Source organism: Danio rerio, chromosome 18, assembly GCF_052040795.2.
Source record: "Danio rerio strain M-AB ecotype USA chromosome 18, GRCz13ab, whole genome shotgun sequence".
Classification (NCBI taxonomy): domain Eukaryota; kingdom Metazoa; phylum Chordata; class Actinopteri; order Cypriniformes; family Danionidae; genus Danio; species Danio rerio.
The window spans coordinates 19,168,913-19,187,174 of record NC_141038.1 but is presented as its reverse complement, the minus strand read 5'-3'; the positions used below and the strand labels follow the sequence as shown (position 1 = coordinate 19,187,174).

Here is an 18,262-nt window from a genome sequence, read left to right as displayed (position 1 = left end):
TGTGTGTGTTGTTGCACATTTCTCTCTCCAGCACATGATGCTGGACTCAATTCCCCCAGCAACCAATAAAACAATCATGTTCTTCTCAAGAGATGGAGTTGTGCAATTATTTGGCCCTTGTGTAACCTATTTTTGCTTTAGGTTTAATTCCCTGCATTCGCTGTTTTAATAACACCAAAACTGGTATTTAGTTAGATGTTGCAGCCAGCCCGAATTCAAATGGGTTCAACACAACATATTATTTAATACATATTATTTAATGTGTGGAAAATATCAGGGAATATTTCTGCTGCAGTATCTTGACATCTTTGATTTTCTCTCCTACATCTAATAAAAAAACGAGTCAAATCGAAGAAACTCATTGTTCAACATTACTGACAAATATTGAAATAACAATATGTATCTAAAATTACAATTGTAGAAAGTATTAAATTATAAAAATATATTTCAATGAAATACATAAATTCTGCCTATTCCTTGATATTTTCCACACATTAAATAATATGTATTAAATAATATGTTTTGAGTTTTTATATAAATTACTTATATTAAAACGCAAACAATATCATAAATGATTTTCGAAAGCAAAACCTTTTCATGAACACTACATTTCCCAAGAGTCAATGTTGTTTTTGCGTAGGAACTACGTGTCCTTAGCAGCTGTTGTTCAGGGGATTCTTTTACAGGGACACAAACCCGGAGAAGGTAAATATCTGATCACATTTCCTTCTTGAAATAACCCCTTATTCCTCACATCTTATTTGGCTTTGTCCATTATATTTCGGTCAAGTTAAAAAAACCCGGCTAGGCTTAAGCTTGTATAATGTGCAATAAACCAGTCGCTGTGCTAATACTAGTGTTATCTGATCCAGTGAGTGCGATCAAAGCCTTGCATGCTGGACTTCAGATCAATATCAGGCCCTAAAGATGCGTTTCTGTCTCATGTAAATACTGTTGTAGAACATAAATGCAGCGATCCTTGAATATATATTTGCATAGTATTAAACTGTATTTGCTGTTTTGTCATGTTTTGTGTTGCTGTTTGTTGGTATATATCCCATTGTTACTTGATATGTGATCATTTTCTGATGCATATTGCACACTGCCTGTGGAGGAGTTGATGAAATATAGTCTGGGTATATTGCGAACATGTTTTTATATGTTAGTGTATTTCTAGCACCATTTAAATGGAGTGAATGCATGCATTATGCTTTCTAAACACTTCAAATATCTGTTGTTGTTATTATGTTTAAATATGTAAGCAGTAAATCAATGAAAAATGGATATAAGCCAGTCTTTGTCAGTGCTGGGTAATAACTGATTTCATGGATTCTGTAATTACATTTTATGTATGTATTATTTGCAGCTATATTGTATACATTTTAGCATATTACTTATGAATTACTAATCAATCAGTTATTTTATGCATTACAAATCATTCGTTCAATACCAGTAAATTATTTGTAATATTAAACGTATACATACATTATAATTTACTAACTCTATAATAAAAAATATAAAAAATCTGTTTAAAATAAAATGATAAAAAATCTACTACATGTCAAATTGTTTATACAGTCTCGTAGCCAAGGGGGGTTCGAAAGACCCACCCCCCACTGACAATTTAATTTGTCCCATACATGAGCTCATTTGTCTTATTTTGATTGCGATGTCATCATAAATACTGAAAATAATCAATCGACATTGTCTTTAAAACCAAGAGGAATCCCCAGTTGCCTTTCGCTTCAGTGTGACTTTAGCTAATCAGTTTTGGCCAATGCAAAATATTATTTTTCATAAGTCCAACATACAACTGTGCATAAAACATTTAATCTGACGTAAGTGAAGTCATCCTTGGCTTCTGTATAGCTGTTAAGTAGAGATGAAATGTTGTTATCCATGAATTTTCAAATGTACTTTTTTAAGAGAGGCTAAAAAAATCATGAAGCTGTACATTATTATTATTATTATTATTATTATTATTATTATTATTACGTTTGACTTTTTATCATTCAAATGGAGGAATTCTGACTAGACTGTGGCCAGTTTGTTATTTGCTTAATAAATGACAATAGGCCACAGACTTTAACAGATTAATTTTTTTCTAATGGTATATGATGTCATAAATTTGTATTTTAAAAATAAGTCTTTTCATATTTCTTTATGAAAATATTTCTTTAAAATGTGTGGCCATCTGACAAGCTAATTCAGCTAATAATAGTGCTTAAAACGTCACTAAAATGCATTATTTAAGTATCATAATTAAATAGAAAATGAGGTGAATAACTGCAAAAAGGTCCACAATTTAAGAAAAAAGTACTATCCCTTTTACCAGGCTGCCTACAGGCCTCTTAATTATTGAATATTCACAAAATATAAGTGTATTTGTGAACTATGCTTATTAATTTGGGCACAAATTAAAACAAAAATGTCATAACATTTAACAAAAGTCATAAGTAATCTAAATGTAACCCAAAATTACCAACAGTAGATTACCTATAATTACTCTGGATTACGTTGTTGAGGACTTTTAATTTATTATCAATTCTTCTTATTTGTTATAAGAGGAGAGACCGGGCGTTCTCTTCATTGGCACCTAAATTGTGGAACTTTTTACTCTCTGATATTCGCAATGCAGAGTATTTTTAAATCATCTTTTAAAACATACTTTGAAGTGTAGCTTTTATTAGACTTTTATGTGATTTTTAGATCTATTACTATTATTATTATTTTATGTGTTTTTAATCATTTTTATTACTACGTTTTTGCATTTATCCTTGTAACTTTAACTGCTGCATATTTTATATCTGTAAAGAGTCTTGAGATGTTTTTTTTAAAGGTGCTATGTAAATAATGTTTATTATTTATTTATTATTATTTTTTTTTTATAACAACACAACCCCTCTAAAGATTTTTATTTCTAGGATCTATTGCTTTTACTGTTCAAATTCAACACTAGGGGGCAGTGTTTACATTTTTTTGTAGAATCTGTCATTTCTCAGTCTGGAATATCTGTTAACCACTTGCTGGATCTAATAAATATTCCTGTACTCGAAGCTCGGAGCATATTGGTCTGTACATTTATTGAAATAATAATTTAAAAAATGAATAACTTGATAGCATATGCTTTTCTCTTCAATAAAGCTTTATAATTGTTTTGTGCTTGTCTCCTAATGTAATTAGTTCTGCATGTGTGCGATGTTTATGACACCTTTATTCTCTCCTAACAGAATCTATTGCAGATGACTTCATGAACCACCTACAGTGTTTTTCCTGATAATAAACAGCCATTTAGGTGAGGTTCGGTGACTAAAATACATCGATAATAATTGATTTTGTCACAATGATGTCAAATTGTGCATGTGTTGTGTAGGTTCTGCCATGGCAGACCTCAGCCGAAAGTTTGTGTCAGAGTCTAAACTCGACGAGAAACGAAAAAAAAGGCAGGAAGAATGGGAGAAAGTCCGCAAGCCCGATGACCCAGAGGGTGAGACAATCATATCAACAGCTCCAATCAAATCAAACAAATTAGCAAGAGACTTAATAATAAACATTAATTCTCTCCAGATGCATTCGCTCAAATTCTCGCTCTTTCACAGAGGCGCCAGAGGAAGAATATGACCCTCGATCTCTGTTTGAAAGGCTACAAGAGCAGAAGGACAAGAAGCAGGAAGAATATGAGGAGCAGTTCAAATTCAGTAAGTGCTCATACTGTTTTCCTCCTTTCATTTTCCCCCAAAAACAGATCTTTCAGATGGCACACATCACACAATCCCAGGGGGCTTGCCATTCCTGCCTATATGTGACCTCATTTTGGGGTTTATCTGTCACTGCTTGCGCAGAAACATGCGTGTGTGTGTGCGTACACATGCGCTGGTGTGTGTTGGAGCCTGTTGGTGGGTGTCTATGAGTGTGAACAGATGGGAGTGGTGGAGATCAGGAGCAGGTCTGTTCTTGCGGGTGCTGATGGGAGGCTGGCATGATCTTAGCATCTCCAATTCGTCTCCGTATCCCTGGCGACAAACCCACTCTCCGGTCTCCCTAGCGACCACTGCTGCTGCTCCTATTGCCGTTGATTCTACGGGCCACATCCTCCTGATCTGCACGCATGCTGGTCGCATTCATAGACAATAGTGGGTAATGATTGTTAAAGGGAGAGTTCAAAATTCACATTTCAAGTCCAAATATAAAAATGCTGTCATTTATTCAGCCTCCTCTTGTGTTTTCTTTCTAATGCTGAACACAAAAGAAGATGTTTTGAAGAATGGTAGAAACTGATGGCCATTATCTTTAGAAGTCAGAGACTACTTTTTTTCATTCTTCAAAATATTTTCTTTTGTGTTCAACAGATAAAAAGAATCTTATTAGAGTTTTGAACCACTGAGTAATTTGAAGATGAGTCATTTTTTTAACTGAACTTTTTTATATAGAAATAGGCTCATTTATACAAGTCATGAAGGTTAAATAGATGAGTTTTACAGTTATTGAGCCCTATCGTACACCTATCGTACAGATGTGTTTTGCAGGATTTGTTACTATTTTAGACCAGCGCAACCCTAATTTTCACGGTTTGTGCTACGTTGTTTAAATGGTGAATCCATTTGTACCACTTTTTTGGACTCAGGGGTGTTCCGGTCTTTAAAGGAGGTGTGTTTAGGCAATTTTCAATTTCACTTGCACCTTTTGAGGAAGTGAAACAGAGACCGCGCCATTGACCATCTAAAAGCGGGTCTAAAGTCCAGCGCAAAGCATTTATACATAAATATAAAAACACTATACCTGCATGCCTTCTTTATCTCGAGGGAGTATATATGCTTATTTATACTTGTTTTAATAAAAACAAGTTTTAGATTTGTCCACCTGTCGGGTTTTTGAGACGTCTACATCACCATATGGGGCATAGGAGTAGGACGTGTGTTTGGATATAACTCGGTTTTTTGACCACACTTCGTTATTATTGTTCATTTATTCGTTTGCTGGAAATTAGAACTCAATTTAGAAATAGTTTTAAACAATATTTGTGCTTAACACACAAAATTAAATATGTAGGCTAATGGATGTATTCACTGGAGTGCGTACACTGTTTCCTTACTCCATGAAGTAAAGGAGTAAAGGAGAGAGTAAAAGTAAAATAAAGAGAAAGTAAGCCGGCCGAATGGAGCAGGCTCATTCTTTATCCTCACGCTGTGCTCTGTTTAACTGTTTTTTCGCTAGTGAATCGTTTAGTTTTTCCACTTACAAAGTCTGCCATTTAAATAGCAAATACACCATGGCACAACGCAACTGACTTTGGGAATGAGAGATGAGACTCTTATCGGTTTAATGCACATTATGTTTAAATACACCCATAACTCATTAAGAGAATCAACAGCCTGTTAGACCATGCGCCGGGGAACAGAGTGCATCTTTCTGTCCTTAAAATGGCATAAGTTGATTGGGACACGCCCCTTAATGCTTTTGCGCTATGCGCTTTAGACTTTGCACATAGGTTGTTAAAAGGTCTTTGAGTCTATTTCAGCAGATCTCGGGGTCTGGTGGGAAAACTAGCTTAGCAAACAATGAATCGGATAAGAGCGTTGAAATCTGTTAGAAATTTGAAGAAAAAAGAAAAAAAATTATTAATAAGAGTTTAAAAGTTTAAAAGAGTTTAAAAAGAGATTTACTTTTTCTTTAGTTACATTGTTTACTAAGACCAATGGAAAACGAAAAATTGCTGTTTTCTTGGTCGATATGCTTAGGAACTATACTTAGAAAACAGGTACTTTTTATTTTCCATCAGTCTTAGTACAGAAGAGTCGTCAAGCTTTAAATTCTAAAATTATCAAAACACTTTAGAATTTTTTGAGCGACATGCTAATGGTCTAATCTGATTCAGTGATTTATGCTAAACTAAGCTAAAAGTGCTTACACCAAACCCAGAGATCGGCTTAATGGATTTAATAATGGTTGTAAAAGTGTAAAAAAAATTTTTAAAAAGCTGTACAATGTGAAGCAACAAACTGAAAATGTATTTTTAAAAAAGTCGAGTGTTTCTTTAAGTTGTGACATTATAGTGTTATTGGGTCTATCTAATCTTTTAGAGGAATTTTGGACTATAGAATACACAAGACTTGTCACTCGTATAGTTTTGAATGGGGGAAAGTGTAACAGTCAATGCGGTGAATAAAGTACAGAGGCCAAAGCTTGGCAAGTAATTTTGGAGAATTTAATGTTTTTCCATTTAAACAGAATGACCGAGAGCCGTTTCAAAGATAGCCGCCAAGTGAAATGACTTGCCTTGAAGGGACTTTGCCATTTAGTCATATCACACATTAAAGTAAATTCTTTACATGACAGTTTCTGGACTTGCAGCATCACCAATATTGCAATGATTTTTAAAAGAATTACAATAGTACCATATTCACAATTCTCATTTCTGGCTTGGTTGTTGTGTTCCTCCACAGAGAACATGGTTAAAGGCTTGGATGAAGACGAAACCAGTTTTCTTGATGAGGTGTCGCGGAAGCAGTCTCTAATAGAGAAACACAGACGGGAGGAGGACGCTCAGGAGATAAAAGAATACAGAATATCCTTTTGCACCTTAAAGCGTCTACAATATTACTGTCATGCAGCCGCTTGGGAAAATTGACGGCGAGTTTTGCTTTGGCGGCTAAGTCTGTCTCCACTTTCACCTTCGTTAAGCTGGTGGTAGAAGCTTCAGCTGTCAGGCGCGTTGATGGCTGCTGAAAAGTAGACTTCTTGTAGCTTGTTAGTGTAGCATGTTCTCAAACAGAAGACAGCCCCAAGAGAAAGTTGATGCACTGACGATCCAGCGTTGCTTCCAAAGAAATTCACGTAGGCTTGGCAAATGAGGTTTGGGGAACCGTTTTTAAGAATACGGCTTAAAGCAGGTTATTTTACTTTACAGCTGGAAATTTTAGAACTTACACCAAAAAGAAACATTTCACAGCTGGGGTTTTAAAAAGAAGACTATTGTTAGACCAAGTAAAGTAAATTTAATAAATAATTTAATAATTTATCTGGTTTACAGAAAGACCTAAGCCAAAGCCAGGACTAGGCAACACATGCAGGACTTTAAGAAGCTTTAGAAAACAAAAACATCATTAGTGTGCATCTTCTTGAAACAAAACAACATAACTGATATATTTTAAGATAATTCAATCTTATTTAAGGGGTTATTTCACCCAAAATCATAATTCTGTCATTATTTGCATAACTGTTGCTTGTTTCAACCCAGTGTGAGTTGGGTTTTTTCTGTTAAACACAAAGGAAGATATGCTGAAGAATGTTGGAAACGTGACCATTGACATCCATATTAGGAGAAACTAATACTATGGAAGTCAATAATTACAAGTCTTCAACATTCTTCAAAATATCTTCTTTTGTGTTTAACTGAACTGAGAAAATCAAACCGGTTTCTGACTATTAAATGGTGAATTAATGATAAGAGAATTTTCATTTTTGATTGAACTATTCTTTTAAGACTGCTCAAACATTTAATCCCATCTGGGACTATCTTTAATCCTAGATTTAAGAAAACCAAGCTCATGCAGCACTGATAGAACACGTGCAATTTATGCATATATTTGAAAACGTAACATTCTGTAGTACATTTAGTTATTGTTTAACGCCATTTTGCGCTGTCAGTCTACACATAGTAGGCATTCTTTATATTCTCATAAGTAACATCATCTAAACAGTCAAACAGTCATTGCGTGTAATGAATTTGCATCATTTTGGACACTTTTATGCTTCTATTCTGTACATGTTTGCTTCATTTATAAGCCTCCATGTCTCGAGGTCAGTCTGATGCAGTTGTCTATGCACAATTTGATTGGATGAGAATCACAGGACTGACAATTCTACTTAGCCAATGACCATAGACAAAAAAAAATAAATCATATGAAGTAGGAAATTAGCGCAGTACCAGTACAGAACCATAGAATTGTAGGCAGCACACATTGAATTGTATGAGCAATGCTTCAAAGTTCAAATATTACAATTCTATGAATGACAATTCTCACCCTCTCCTTGTTTCAAACCTATTTATGATTATTTATTTTGCTCAACACAAAGGAAGAAATGTAAAAACTTCCATAGTAGGAAAAAGTACTATAAAATGAGTGTTACCACAAACTGTTTGGTTATCATTTTTTCCCTTTGTGTTTACCAAAAGAAAGTAATTCAAACATGTTTAGAACAAGTGGAGAGTGAGTAACTGATGACTGAAGTTTCATTTTTAGGTTAATTATTCTTTTTTCATAGAAATATGATGTATGGCTATATATAAACATATAAAAAATTACATCTATTATATCTAATCATATATGTACATATTTGTAATTCCTGTGGCTAAAAAATATATAAATGGCCATTTTGGCAATATGGTTGAAATATGAGTTGCATATACGACACGTATTTTATACACAGTATTCAGCATATTTGAGTGCACACCCCACAGATCTCTTTTTTTAATCAATATTTTTCTATGGGAAGCTTTACAATATTATATTTGTGCATACACATTAGTTTAGTCCGTACTGAAGCCAAATCTGAAGCTTATCTAACAAAATACCTCATAATAATGGGTAAAAAGTTAGTAGCCCAAATTAATGTTACAGAAAAAAAATAATTTAAAATCTAAAGAAACAGAAAAATATGCAATTTTGTTGAAATGTTGTAGTTTGTAATTTTATTTTGCAATATTTTTGTGAAATTAATTGTATTATCTCAAATTCTAAAGATGTTCTGTGACTAAAATAGTATTTTAATAAATATATGTGTTTAAAAATCTGTTTTGTTTTAATGCACCAAAATACATTGAATTTATTCACTGAGAAATTGATAAAAATATTCATTTTCTAAATGGGGTGTACACAATTATGCTGAGCACTGTATGCATATATGACATACAAGCATGAACTTGTATGTCATATATGAGATTGAAATGCAGTATATTAGATTTCTATATAAGAAAGGCATTCGTCTAGCACATGATTACATTAAAACTAAAAAAAGCAATGCAGTCGAACACAATTTGTTCTTTCTGTCACGTCAATGTCTCTCACTCAGCTGTGAGAGATGAAATCCACAACCACAGGCAAGAAAACATATAGTTTACCTGAGTTGTGGAAGTTTGTGGAAGTTGCACATTGTTGAAGGTGATGCAATGTAGCCATAAAGACACGTCATTGTGTCAACTTGTCATTGCTGCATGTACAATACTACATACATAAAACCATTGACGCTTTTCAGCTGTTTTTTAAAATAAGCAGTTGGTTCAGAAACATGGTTTGAGTCTGAATTGAATCATGTTTTGCTGCAGTTTCATATTGATTTTTGTTTACTATATAAAATCTGACATTTCTGTCAAATAGCAAATTATAAATTTATTTATTCTTTGTTTTCAGAAAATGACATTTGGTCAGAATAACAAAAGTTTTCATTTGTTGACATTACAAAACAATCTATATTATTTCACCAAATATTGATTTCTTGCGTCTTCTAACATTAAAACATTGAAGGAACATTAGTACTAACATCAAGAGGGGCGTGGTTAAGATTAGTGACATCAACAGAGAAGGACCACCACTTTAAACACAGAAGCACATGATCAGACTTTAGTTGAAGATTACTGTACCAAAACAAACTTTTCTCTTTGGTGAATTAACTGGCATGGATTCATTGCTTTTCCAAAGCATAACAATGTAGCCATTTTAAAGATGTAATGTAATTTCTAAAAACTAAAAAAGATCAAATACACACTAACTGAGGGGTTCGGTTCACAGGTTATATACTTACTGGGAACCAATTTGATCATATGTTAAAAATCTGAAAGAATTACCCAGCTGTTAAATAATTTGTACAGTTGAAGTCAGAATTATTAGATTTATAATTTTTTTTTAATAATTCCCAAGTGCTTTAACAGAGCAAGAACATTTTCACAGTATGTCTGATAATATTTTTTCTTCTGGAGAAAGTCTTATTTGTTTTATTTCGGCTAGAATAAAAGCAGTTTTTAATTTTTTTAAAAACATTTTTAGGGTCAAAATTATTAGCCCCTTTAAGCTATATAATTTTTTCAAAAGTCTACAGAACAAACCATCGTTATACAATAACTTGCCTAGTGACCCTAACCTGACTACTTAACCTAATTAACATAGTTAAGCCTTTAAATATCACTTTAAGCTGTATAGAAATAAATAGTTTATTATAATGTTTAATATTATCTTGCTAAAAAACATAAAAATAATTTTTAAATCCAGACAAACTTGGATATAAAATAAGTGGTGTCTTAATTTTCCCCAATATGTATATAATCATTTGAAGTCAAATATGCTACTAACCTTTTTATATATATTTCCCAAATTATGTTTAACAGTTTCCCAGTGATGGGTTGCAGCTGGAAAGGCATCCGCTGCACAAAACTTATGCTGGAAAAGTAAGCGGTTCATTCCGCTGTGGCGACCCCAGATTAATAAAGGTACTGAGCCGAAAAGAGAATGAATGAATGTCTTATTTTTTCCTTTCGGCTAGAATAAAAGCAGTTTTTAATTTTTTAAGCTATAAGAACTCACTGTGGCGTGGGTTTCTCAAACAATTGTGATTATCTGAAAAAGGTCTTTTTAAAGCATTGTCCTTCATTTTCAACTCGGGAAGTCTCAGTGACATGAGTAACATCCAGGTTCAGTCATGTAAGAATGTGTGCAATTAAAAATTATTGTGCGTCAATATTATTAGCCATCTTAAACTTTTTTTTTCAGTTTTCTATAAACAGACCATTGTTATACGATAACTTGCCTAATTATCCTAACTTGCCTAATTAACCTAGTTAAGCCTTTAAATTGCATAATAAGCTGAATACTAGCATCTTAAACAATAACTAGTGAACTATTATGTACTGTCATCACGGTTAAGACAAAATAAATCAGTTATTTGAAATGATTTATTAAAACTATTATGTTTAGAAATGTGTTGAAGAGATCTTCTCTCTGTTAAAAAGAAATGGGGTAAAACCAATATAAGAGAATTCATATTTACCAGGAGGGCTGATAATTCTATGGCTTGTTTTTGTTTTGTTGAACTTTTGCTCAAACAACGTGTTTATCCATATCACACCATTGATTTCTCATCATGGAACTGCCATGGCCTTTCTCTTCTGCCAATCAGGTATGACTGTAGATGGAAGGTTGGAGGATGCGTTGTCGTGGCAACTGAACCCTTTCTCAGGGCTTGATAACTGCATCTAAAAGCACCACTGAGAGCCATGATCTGCAGCACAGCACAGTACAGTACTTTGCCCTCATTCTGCTCAATCTGCCTCTCGTGAAGGCACCAAATTGTCTTACCTGTAAGTGTGTCGCTTTTTTAGGCCATCCCTATGAGAAAAAGGAAGTAGGTTTAATTTCTGTGGTGACTTTCATGAGCGCTTGCCCTCTTTATATTAGCTTCCTCAAAGTCTGTGGTTTTTGTTCTTTTTCTGCTTCTTAAGTTGTCTTAGTTTATAAGAAAATATGTGTGTTAAGTGGTTCACCACAACAGCATAGGTGATAAGAAGCTTGATGTGGTTTTCTGTTAAGTTTTCTTATAGTTTAAAGTCTGGGTAAAATGGAAATCGCTAAGACTTTTATATTAGTATGTTGATGTATCTCCAACTGAAATGGAATATTGAGCTGGGCTTGGGCTTCTTTTGCACATCAGTCCCTCATAATAAACTAATGGTCAAGTTCATGGGAGTCATACACAGTATTAATTATTTTTTCACTGACTTTATATTCTATACTGTACATTATTTCTGTTAAGTGACAAGACTTTTGTCTCGGCAAAGTCAGATTTTACTGTCCTAAATAAATATTAAAAATCAAGGCATGATCATATTTTATTTTAGGTAAAATAACTGTAATGTAGAGGCCTTTGCCTTTCATATTAGACACTTCTGATACCAAATGATCAACAGGAAGTCAAGTTACTTGGATAGGCGACAAGATTAAATAGGAAGACTACTTGATCATATTTTATTATATTAAATAATCTGTATATATTTTTGTATCACCTCCATATTTTGTCTTTAGTTCGTCCTTCAAAATGTTTAATTCCCTCTTATATTTGTCATTTTTACTTGATTTATTTATCATGTTACGACATGCATGACTGAAGACGTGTAAATACTTTATTTGACCCTAATTATTTTGTTAAGCTGCCTTGGGATTTTCAGGTCTTGGGGTTGGGTTGTTAAAACAAAAATAGAAAGTAGGAAACTGTAATGTTGATGTTTTATTCGATGTATATTTTCTTTGCCTTCTATAAAAAAAAGAATAAGAACCTTCACTAGCTCAATAAACATTATACATTTTGACTAAAATTGTCAATGGCAGTGATTTTTCCTTAAATGAAGCTCACAGCGCTCTGCAGAAGCTGGCAGCCACCGATAGCCAGAAGAAGGAGTCGGAGAAAAAAGCAGGACCCAAACCTTCAGAGCACAGGACCAGTCACCTGTCTCAAGCCCACCTGCTTGCTGGAGCAGTCAAACGACGCAGGTATGATGAAAGGGAAGAAATCCTTTCTGAAGGGTCACTGTCTAGCAGAGATTAGCATCAAGCCTAATTAAAATTCAATGCTGGGTAAATTTTTTAGAAATTGTTGTCCATTACTGATAATCGAATATACATTATGACAATTATAACTAGTAATGTAATCAGGATTACAGATTTCAAGTCTTTTTAACCTGACTTTTTATCATTATTTTATACTATATTGATGTCTTCCAGGTTGTAAGCATTATAAAATGTAATATAATCTCATTACAAGGACTTCATTTTTGCGATCTGATTACATAATCCACATAGTGAGCACTGTTTATACGCTGGGTGAAAACCTCCAGGCAAGTGTATTTTAGGTGGTTGGAACAAACTTTGCATTTAAATTCTGTAATGTATTTAAACCTGTTGATGTCTGAGGCGGCATACTCTTTAGGTACAATTATCCGTTTGATTTTTGTTTTTCGCAGCTCATCTCAGTCCTCAGAAGGGAGTAAAAAGCAGAAAACAGAGGAGAGCGTAACAGGCAACGGCAGTCAGACAGGTGAGCAGTTCAGGGAAATGTTATTTGAATTTTGTGCTGTGATTTATGCACTGTAAAAATGATACAACAAAAAGTTATGGCTACAATTCTTTTTATGTTGCTTTAACTTATTTAATTTAGATAACCTGTTTAAACTATGTTTTAAGTTATGTATAGTTTAACTAAACATTTTAGTCAGTTGGATTGATATAAGTTGAGATGAAGAGAAAAGTTCATTTTCCAGATTTGTTTTGTATTTGTTTTGAGTGTTCACACTTGACAGGTCCATTTGTTGACACAAACATCTTTAATTTGTGCACACTTACAACGTACAAGCACATTTAGCCTTGGACACAGCATTGTTTTTAGATGTTCTGTGTATTCCTAGCAATATACACATCATGAAGCTGTGTGCTTTTTCATTTTGTAAGGTTTGCTAAAATATATACAAAGCCTAAATATATTCTGAATGAAATGAACAAAATAAGTTAAGCAATATTGTAAACCCACCCAACACCTTATTGTATCTACACTACTTTATAAAACTGATTGCTTCTTGAAGGTTTTGGATAGTCCTTGTTCAATGCTGTTATATAACACTCTACAAACATACACCTGTGGCTGTTGCTTGGCAACCATTCTGTTATCAGTACTGAGCCAAACAATCTGTTTTATTTTGTGGAACTATGTACAGTTGAATTATTATCCCACTGAATTATAAGCCCCCCTGTTTATTTACACAGAAAGATTTTTTCGACAAATTTCTAAACATGATATTTTTAATAACTCATTTCTAATAACTGATTTATTTTATCTTTGCCTTGAGGACAGTACATAATATTTGACTAGATTTTTTTCAAGACACTTCTATACAGCTTAAAGTGACATTTAAAGAATTAACTATTTTAATTAGGTTAACTTGGCAGGTTAGGGTAATTGGGCAAGTTATTGTATAATGATGGTTTGTTCTGTAGACTATTGAAAAAATATATATCATAAAGGGGCTAATGATTTTGACCTTAAAATGTTTTTAAAAAAATTAAAAACTGCTTATATTTTTGCCAAAATAAAACAACTAAGACTTTTTTTTTCCAAAAGAAAAAAATATATTATTAGACATACTATGAAAATTTCCTTGCTCTGTTAAACATCATTTGTGCAATATTTCAAAAAGAAGAAAAAATTCAAAGGGGTGCTGATAATTCTGACTTCAACTGGATATGGAATAACCATATTATAAAAGTAATGATCCCTGATGGTTTGCAGAGATTTTATGACAGATAAGGGAGCCTTTATAAATGGCCAGTCGCTCTTATAAAATCACAGTAAACTAGGGCTGCATGATATTGGAAAATATGACACTGCAATATTTTTTATTCTGCGATATATATTGCGATATGAATATAATTTCACTAATTGTGTTGAATAAATCTTTGTAAAGAATTTATACATTCTGTAGGAGATGATTCTGTAGGGGAGTGCATATGCATAATATATAGGAAACAATCTACAACAAATCAACAGGCATAAATAAATTCAATAAAGAAATGGAGACAAATTATATAAACAGCATCTATATAAGTTTGAGGAGTCAAACTGTACACTGTAATTTTATGATGAAATGTGAAATGTTAATGCGTAGTATTTTTAAATAAACAATTTAATAGAATTTAATTAGCGTTATTAATTTGTCAAGTCAGAAACAGTTCAATTTCTTGGACCTGAATGCTTTAAAAACCTTCACACAGTCACAGGCCACAAAAAACACTTAGGAGATGATCAAATAAAATCCAGACTCAACGCTGCGTAGACTCGCGATGACTACTGTGATATTAATGCTGAAACAATATATTTAGCAGCCCTACCGCAAACCACAGCTTCATTGCGCTTTGGCGTATTTAGTTTTGGGGTAACTTTACATAACCTGACATATTATTACATTACATTTATTTGCAAAAACATACAACTCCATTTTGATTAATTAATAATAATAAATGTGAGCAAAAATGTATCCAAATGAACTCTTCAATAGTAAAAAAAAAAGTATTATTGGATGTTAGAAATGCCAGATTGATTAGCCATTACATATTAACCTGCCAAATTAAATGTGAAATGCACTGAAAAGTATGTAAACGAAGGTCGGAGAAAGCTCCAAATGGGGTGGTCAGCTCCAAGTGAGTGCGACTTGAACTCCAAGTGAGCTGTACACACCTTCTGGAGTTTTCCTTTATTTAATGTCCTTACAGGACACGGAGTGCAACCTTTAGTTTTTTTTTTAATGTTTACACCTAGCCCAGGGGTGTCCAATCCTGTTTCTGGAGATCTAACTTCCTCCTGCAAAGTTTAGTTGCATACCTTGATCAAACACACATCTTTAATTACCATGTGCTCCATCAGATCCTACTTAGTTTAGTTATGTTTGAGGGTTGGAGCTGAACTCTGCTGGAAAGTAGATCTCCAGATGTAGGATTGGGCACCCCTGACCTAGACCCAGGAGCGGACTGGGTGAAAAATTCAACCCTGGCACTGTAGCCACACAAATTACCACACAGACACAAATTATCACACCGATATACAGCGTTGGGGAGTAACTAGTTACATGTAAAGGTGTTACGTAATTTTTATTACAAAATAAAAGTAACAGTAATTTGTTACAGTTACAGAGAAAAAAAATGTGTAATTAAATTACAGTTGTGAAAATGCTAAAGATTACAAATGGAGTTACATCTAAAAATGTTTGTTTTTAAATCTGGGATATGTTGAAAAATATTAATCTGTTGCTTTGCTTGTTTTTGATGTGCACGGTGCCTTCTGCTGAGGCCATTTATTAAAGAGGTGCTATTCTGATGCTTTTGATTTGTGGCGCACCCACAGGCTTAAATCCCGTGGGGAACATGTCCTCGGTATAAATGCTTGAAAATGATTTATTTGAAAATGTCCATTAAACACTTAAAAGTAATCAAAAGTAATTAGTTACTTTACTTTTATAAAGTAATCGAAAAGTAGTGTAACTTATTACATTTTAAATAGGGTAATTTGTAATCTGTATTCTATTACATTTCCAAAGTTACCTCCCCAACACTGCCGATATAGCCCCACCCACAGACTAGCACATTCACTATTTACTTTGGTGTACAATTGGTGATATTTATATTATCATCATAATAATATCACATCTAGCACGAGATAAAAGCTGTCTGCACTTAAAAACAATACATATAACATACGGAACATACGGATATGGAACATATGGCCCACATTTAAAAATTGGTCCGGCCCTTCTGGCATTTGCCAGAATTGCCAGATGACCAGTCCGCCCCTGCCTAGACCAACTCTAAACCCAACCTCACAGTGGCCTCTAGTTTTAATAACGTCCACTACACCTACACTAACCCTAAATCCAACCTACTTGCGGCAAAACTCCTTCGCACTTGGAGGTCATCCAGCCTACTTGCGTTGTAAGTCCCTCCCTCTTGTAGGTCTCCGGACTGCAGTGATGCCTACTTGAATGCACCAGAGACTGCGTGCGCTCTATGTGCGTGTGTTTGTTGTGTGTTCTCAGAGCAGACGAGGGAAGACCCCAAATCCCCCGGCACTGGTGCGAACCGCTCCGGCGTCCTCCACCTGCCCTCGGCCGCCGTGTGTGTGGGGATCCTCCCAGGGCTCGGCGCATACTCGGGCAGCAGCGACTCAGAGTCCAGCAGCGACCTCGAAGGTAGCGTGGACGAGATTGGCTCTTCCATAAAGCGCCACAGGCTCTTCAGATAAACACACACACACACACACAGATCACACTCACTCACTCACTATCTCTCCCTCACCTTCTGAGCGGCGCGGAGCACAAATCATTAGCTAAAGCCATTTAGCCGTAGGTATTATTTCAGTTTGGAGTTAAGTCTGTGTTTGGTTATTTGCTTGATGTTTATTAAAGGCTGTAATGTTAACTTCTATTGTGGTTGTTGATGTCTTGTGCTCTCAAAACATGACACTTCCCCCATCCTCCTCCATATTACATTCCATACAGTTTAACCCCCCGGCAGCTTAACCTGGTGACGCACCTTCCCATCTACCCTTGCGGTTTCTGCAGAGCTCTAGTGGTCAACGGGACACTGACTGACAGCTGCGGATCAAGAAGACATGAAACATTTAGTCCGAATCCATCACAGGACAAAGCAGACATGTTGAAATGGCTTGGTTTGAATTTTTGCGTTTCTTTCTTGTTTATGTTTTTAAGACGAAATGCTGCAATGCTAAGAATGCTGGATTTTTCATGAACTCTGCTCTTTAAGGGCACCAAACCTTGTGTTTGTTTGCTGGAAAATAACCAGTGATGACAGAATGGACAATAAAAGTGTTTCTCTTGTGTTTGGCCTTTTTCCTTTCTTTATTTGACTGATGTGAAACGGCACAGGCCATTTTAGTTCTGTAATCCGAGTTTCTGAGTGAAACTGAATATTTAGCAAGGAAAATGGAATGGATTGTGAAAAATTTCCATATGAGAATGAAGCCAGACTTGAATGAGTTTGTAGTTAATTGTGGAGAGCTGCTCCACTCTGTGAGCCACATTTGTACATAATTTGTGTGGCTGAAGAATACATTTACTCCTGAAATCATTTCTGATTATTATTATTTAAATGTGCCATTTTTTTTTCTCATGAAAGTAAAAGTAGCTTGTTTCAATGTTATATAGTAATATTTAATATTAATGTGGGCAGAAAGGGGCGAAGCAGTGGCGCGGTAGGTAGTGCTGTCGCCTCACAGCAGGAAGGTCGCTGAGTCGCCGGTTCGGGCCTCGGCCTAGTTGCCGTTTCTGTGTGGAGTTTGCATGTTCTCCCTGCATTCGCGTGGGTTTCCTCCGGGTACTCCGGTTTCCCCCACAGTCCAAAGACATGTGGTACAGGTGAATTGGGTTGGCTAAATTGTCCGTAGTGTATGAGTGTGAATGTGTGTGGACGTTTCCCAGAGATGGGTTGCGGCTGGAAGGGCATCCGCTGCGTAAAAACTTGCTGGATAAGTTGGCGATTAATTCCACTGTGGTGACCCCGGATTAATAAAGGCCGACAAGAAAATGAATGAATGAATGTGGGTAGAAAGGCATGCAAGCAAACTCTTCAAAAGTAAAATAAGTAATGTGTTATTTGCCATTAGAAATGTCATATGGATCAGCCATTGCATGTTAACCTGCCACATTAGATGTGAAATG

The 18,262-nt window shown here is 34.7% G+C and overlaps 1 protein-coding gene across 4 annotated transcripts; it reads left to right on the top strand.

The window, feature by feature from the left end:
• The first annotated feature begins 670 nt into the window (after window positions 1-670).
• On the top strand, window positions 671-17,424 carry psme3ip1 (proteasome activator subunit 3 interacting protein 1). Of its 4 annotated transcripts, none has more exons than XR_015514201.1 (9): window positions 671-705; window positions 3,231-3,295; window positions 3,374-3,487; window positions 3,600-3,698; window positions 6,444-6,852; window positions 10,382-10,483; window positions 11,170-11,865; window positions 11,978-12,536; window positions 13,007-13,080. XR_015514201.1 is itself a non-coding variant. In XM_087291647.1 (9 exons), the coding sequence occupies exons 3-9, from the start codon at window positions 3,382-3,384 to the stop codon at window positions 17,086-17,088; spliced, it is 696 nt and encodes a 231-aa protein (XP_087147773.1). In that variant the 5' UTR covers window positions 671-705; window positions 3,231-3,295; window positions 3,374-3,381; the 3' UTR covers window positions 17,089-17,424.
• The last annotated feature ends 838 nt before the right edge of the window (window positions 17,425-18,262 follow it).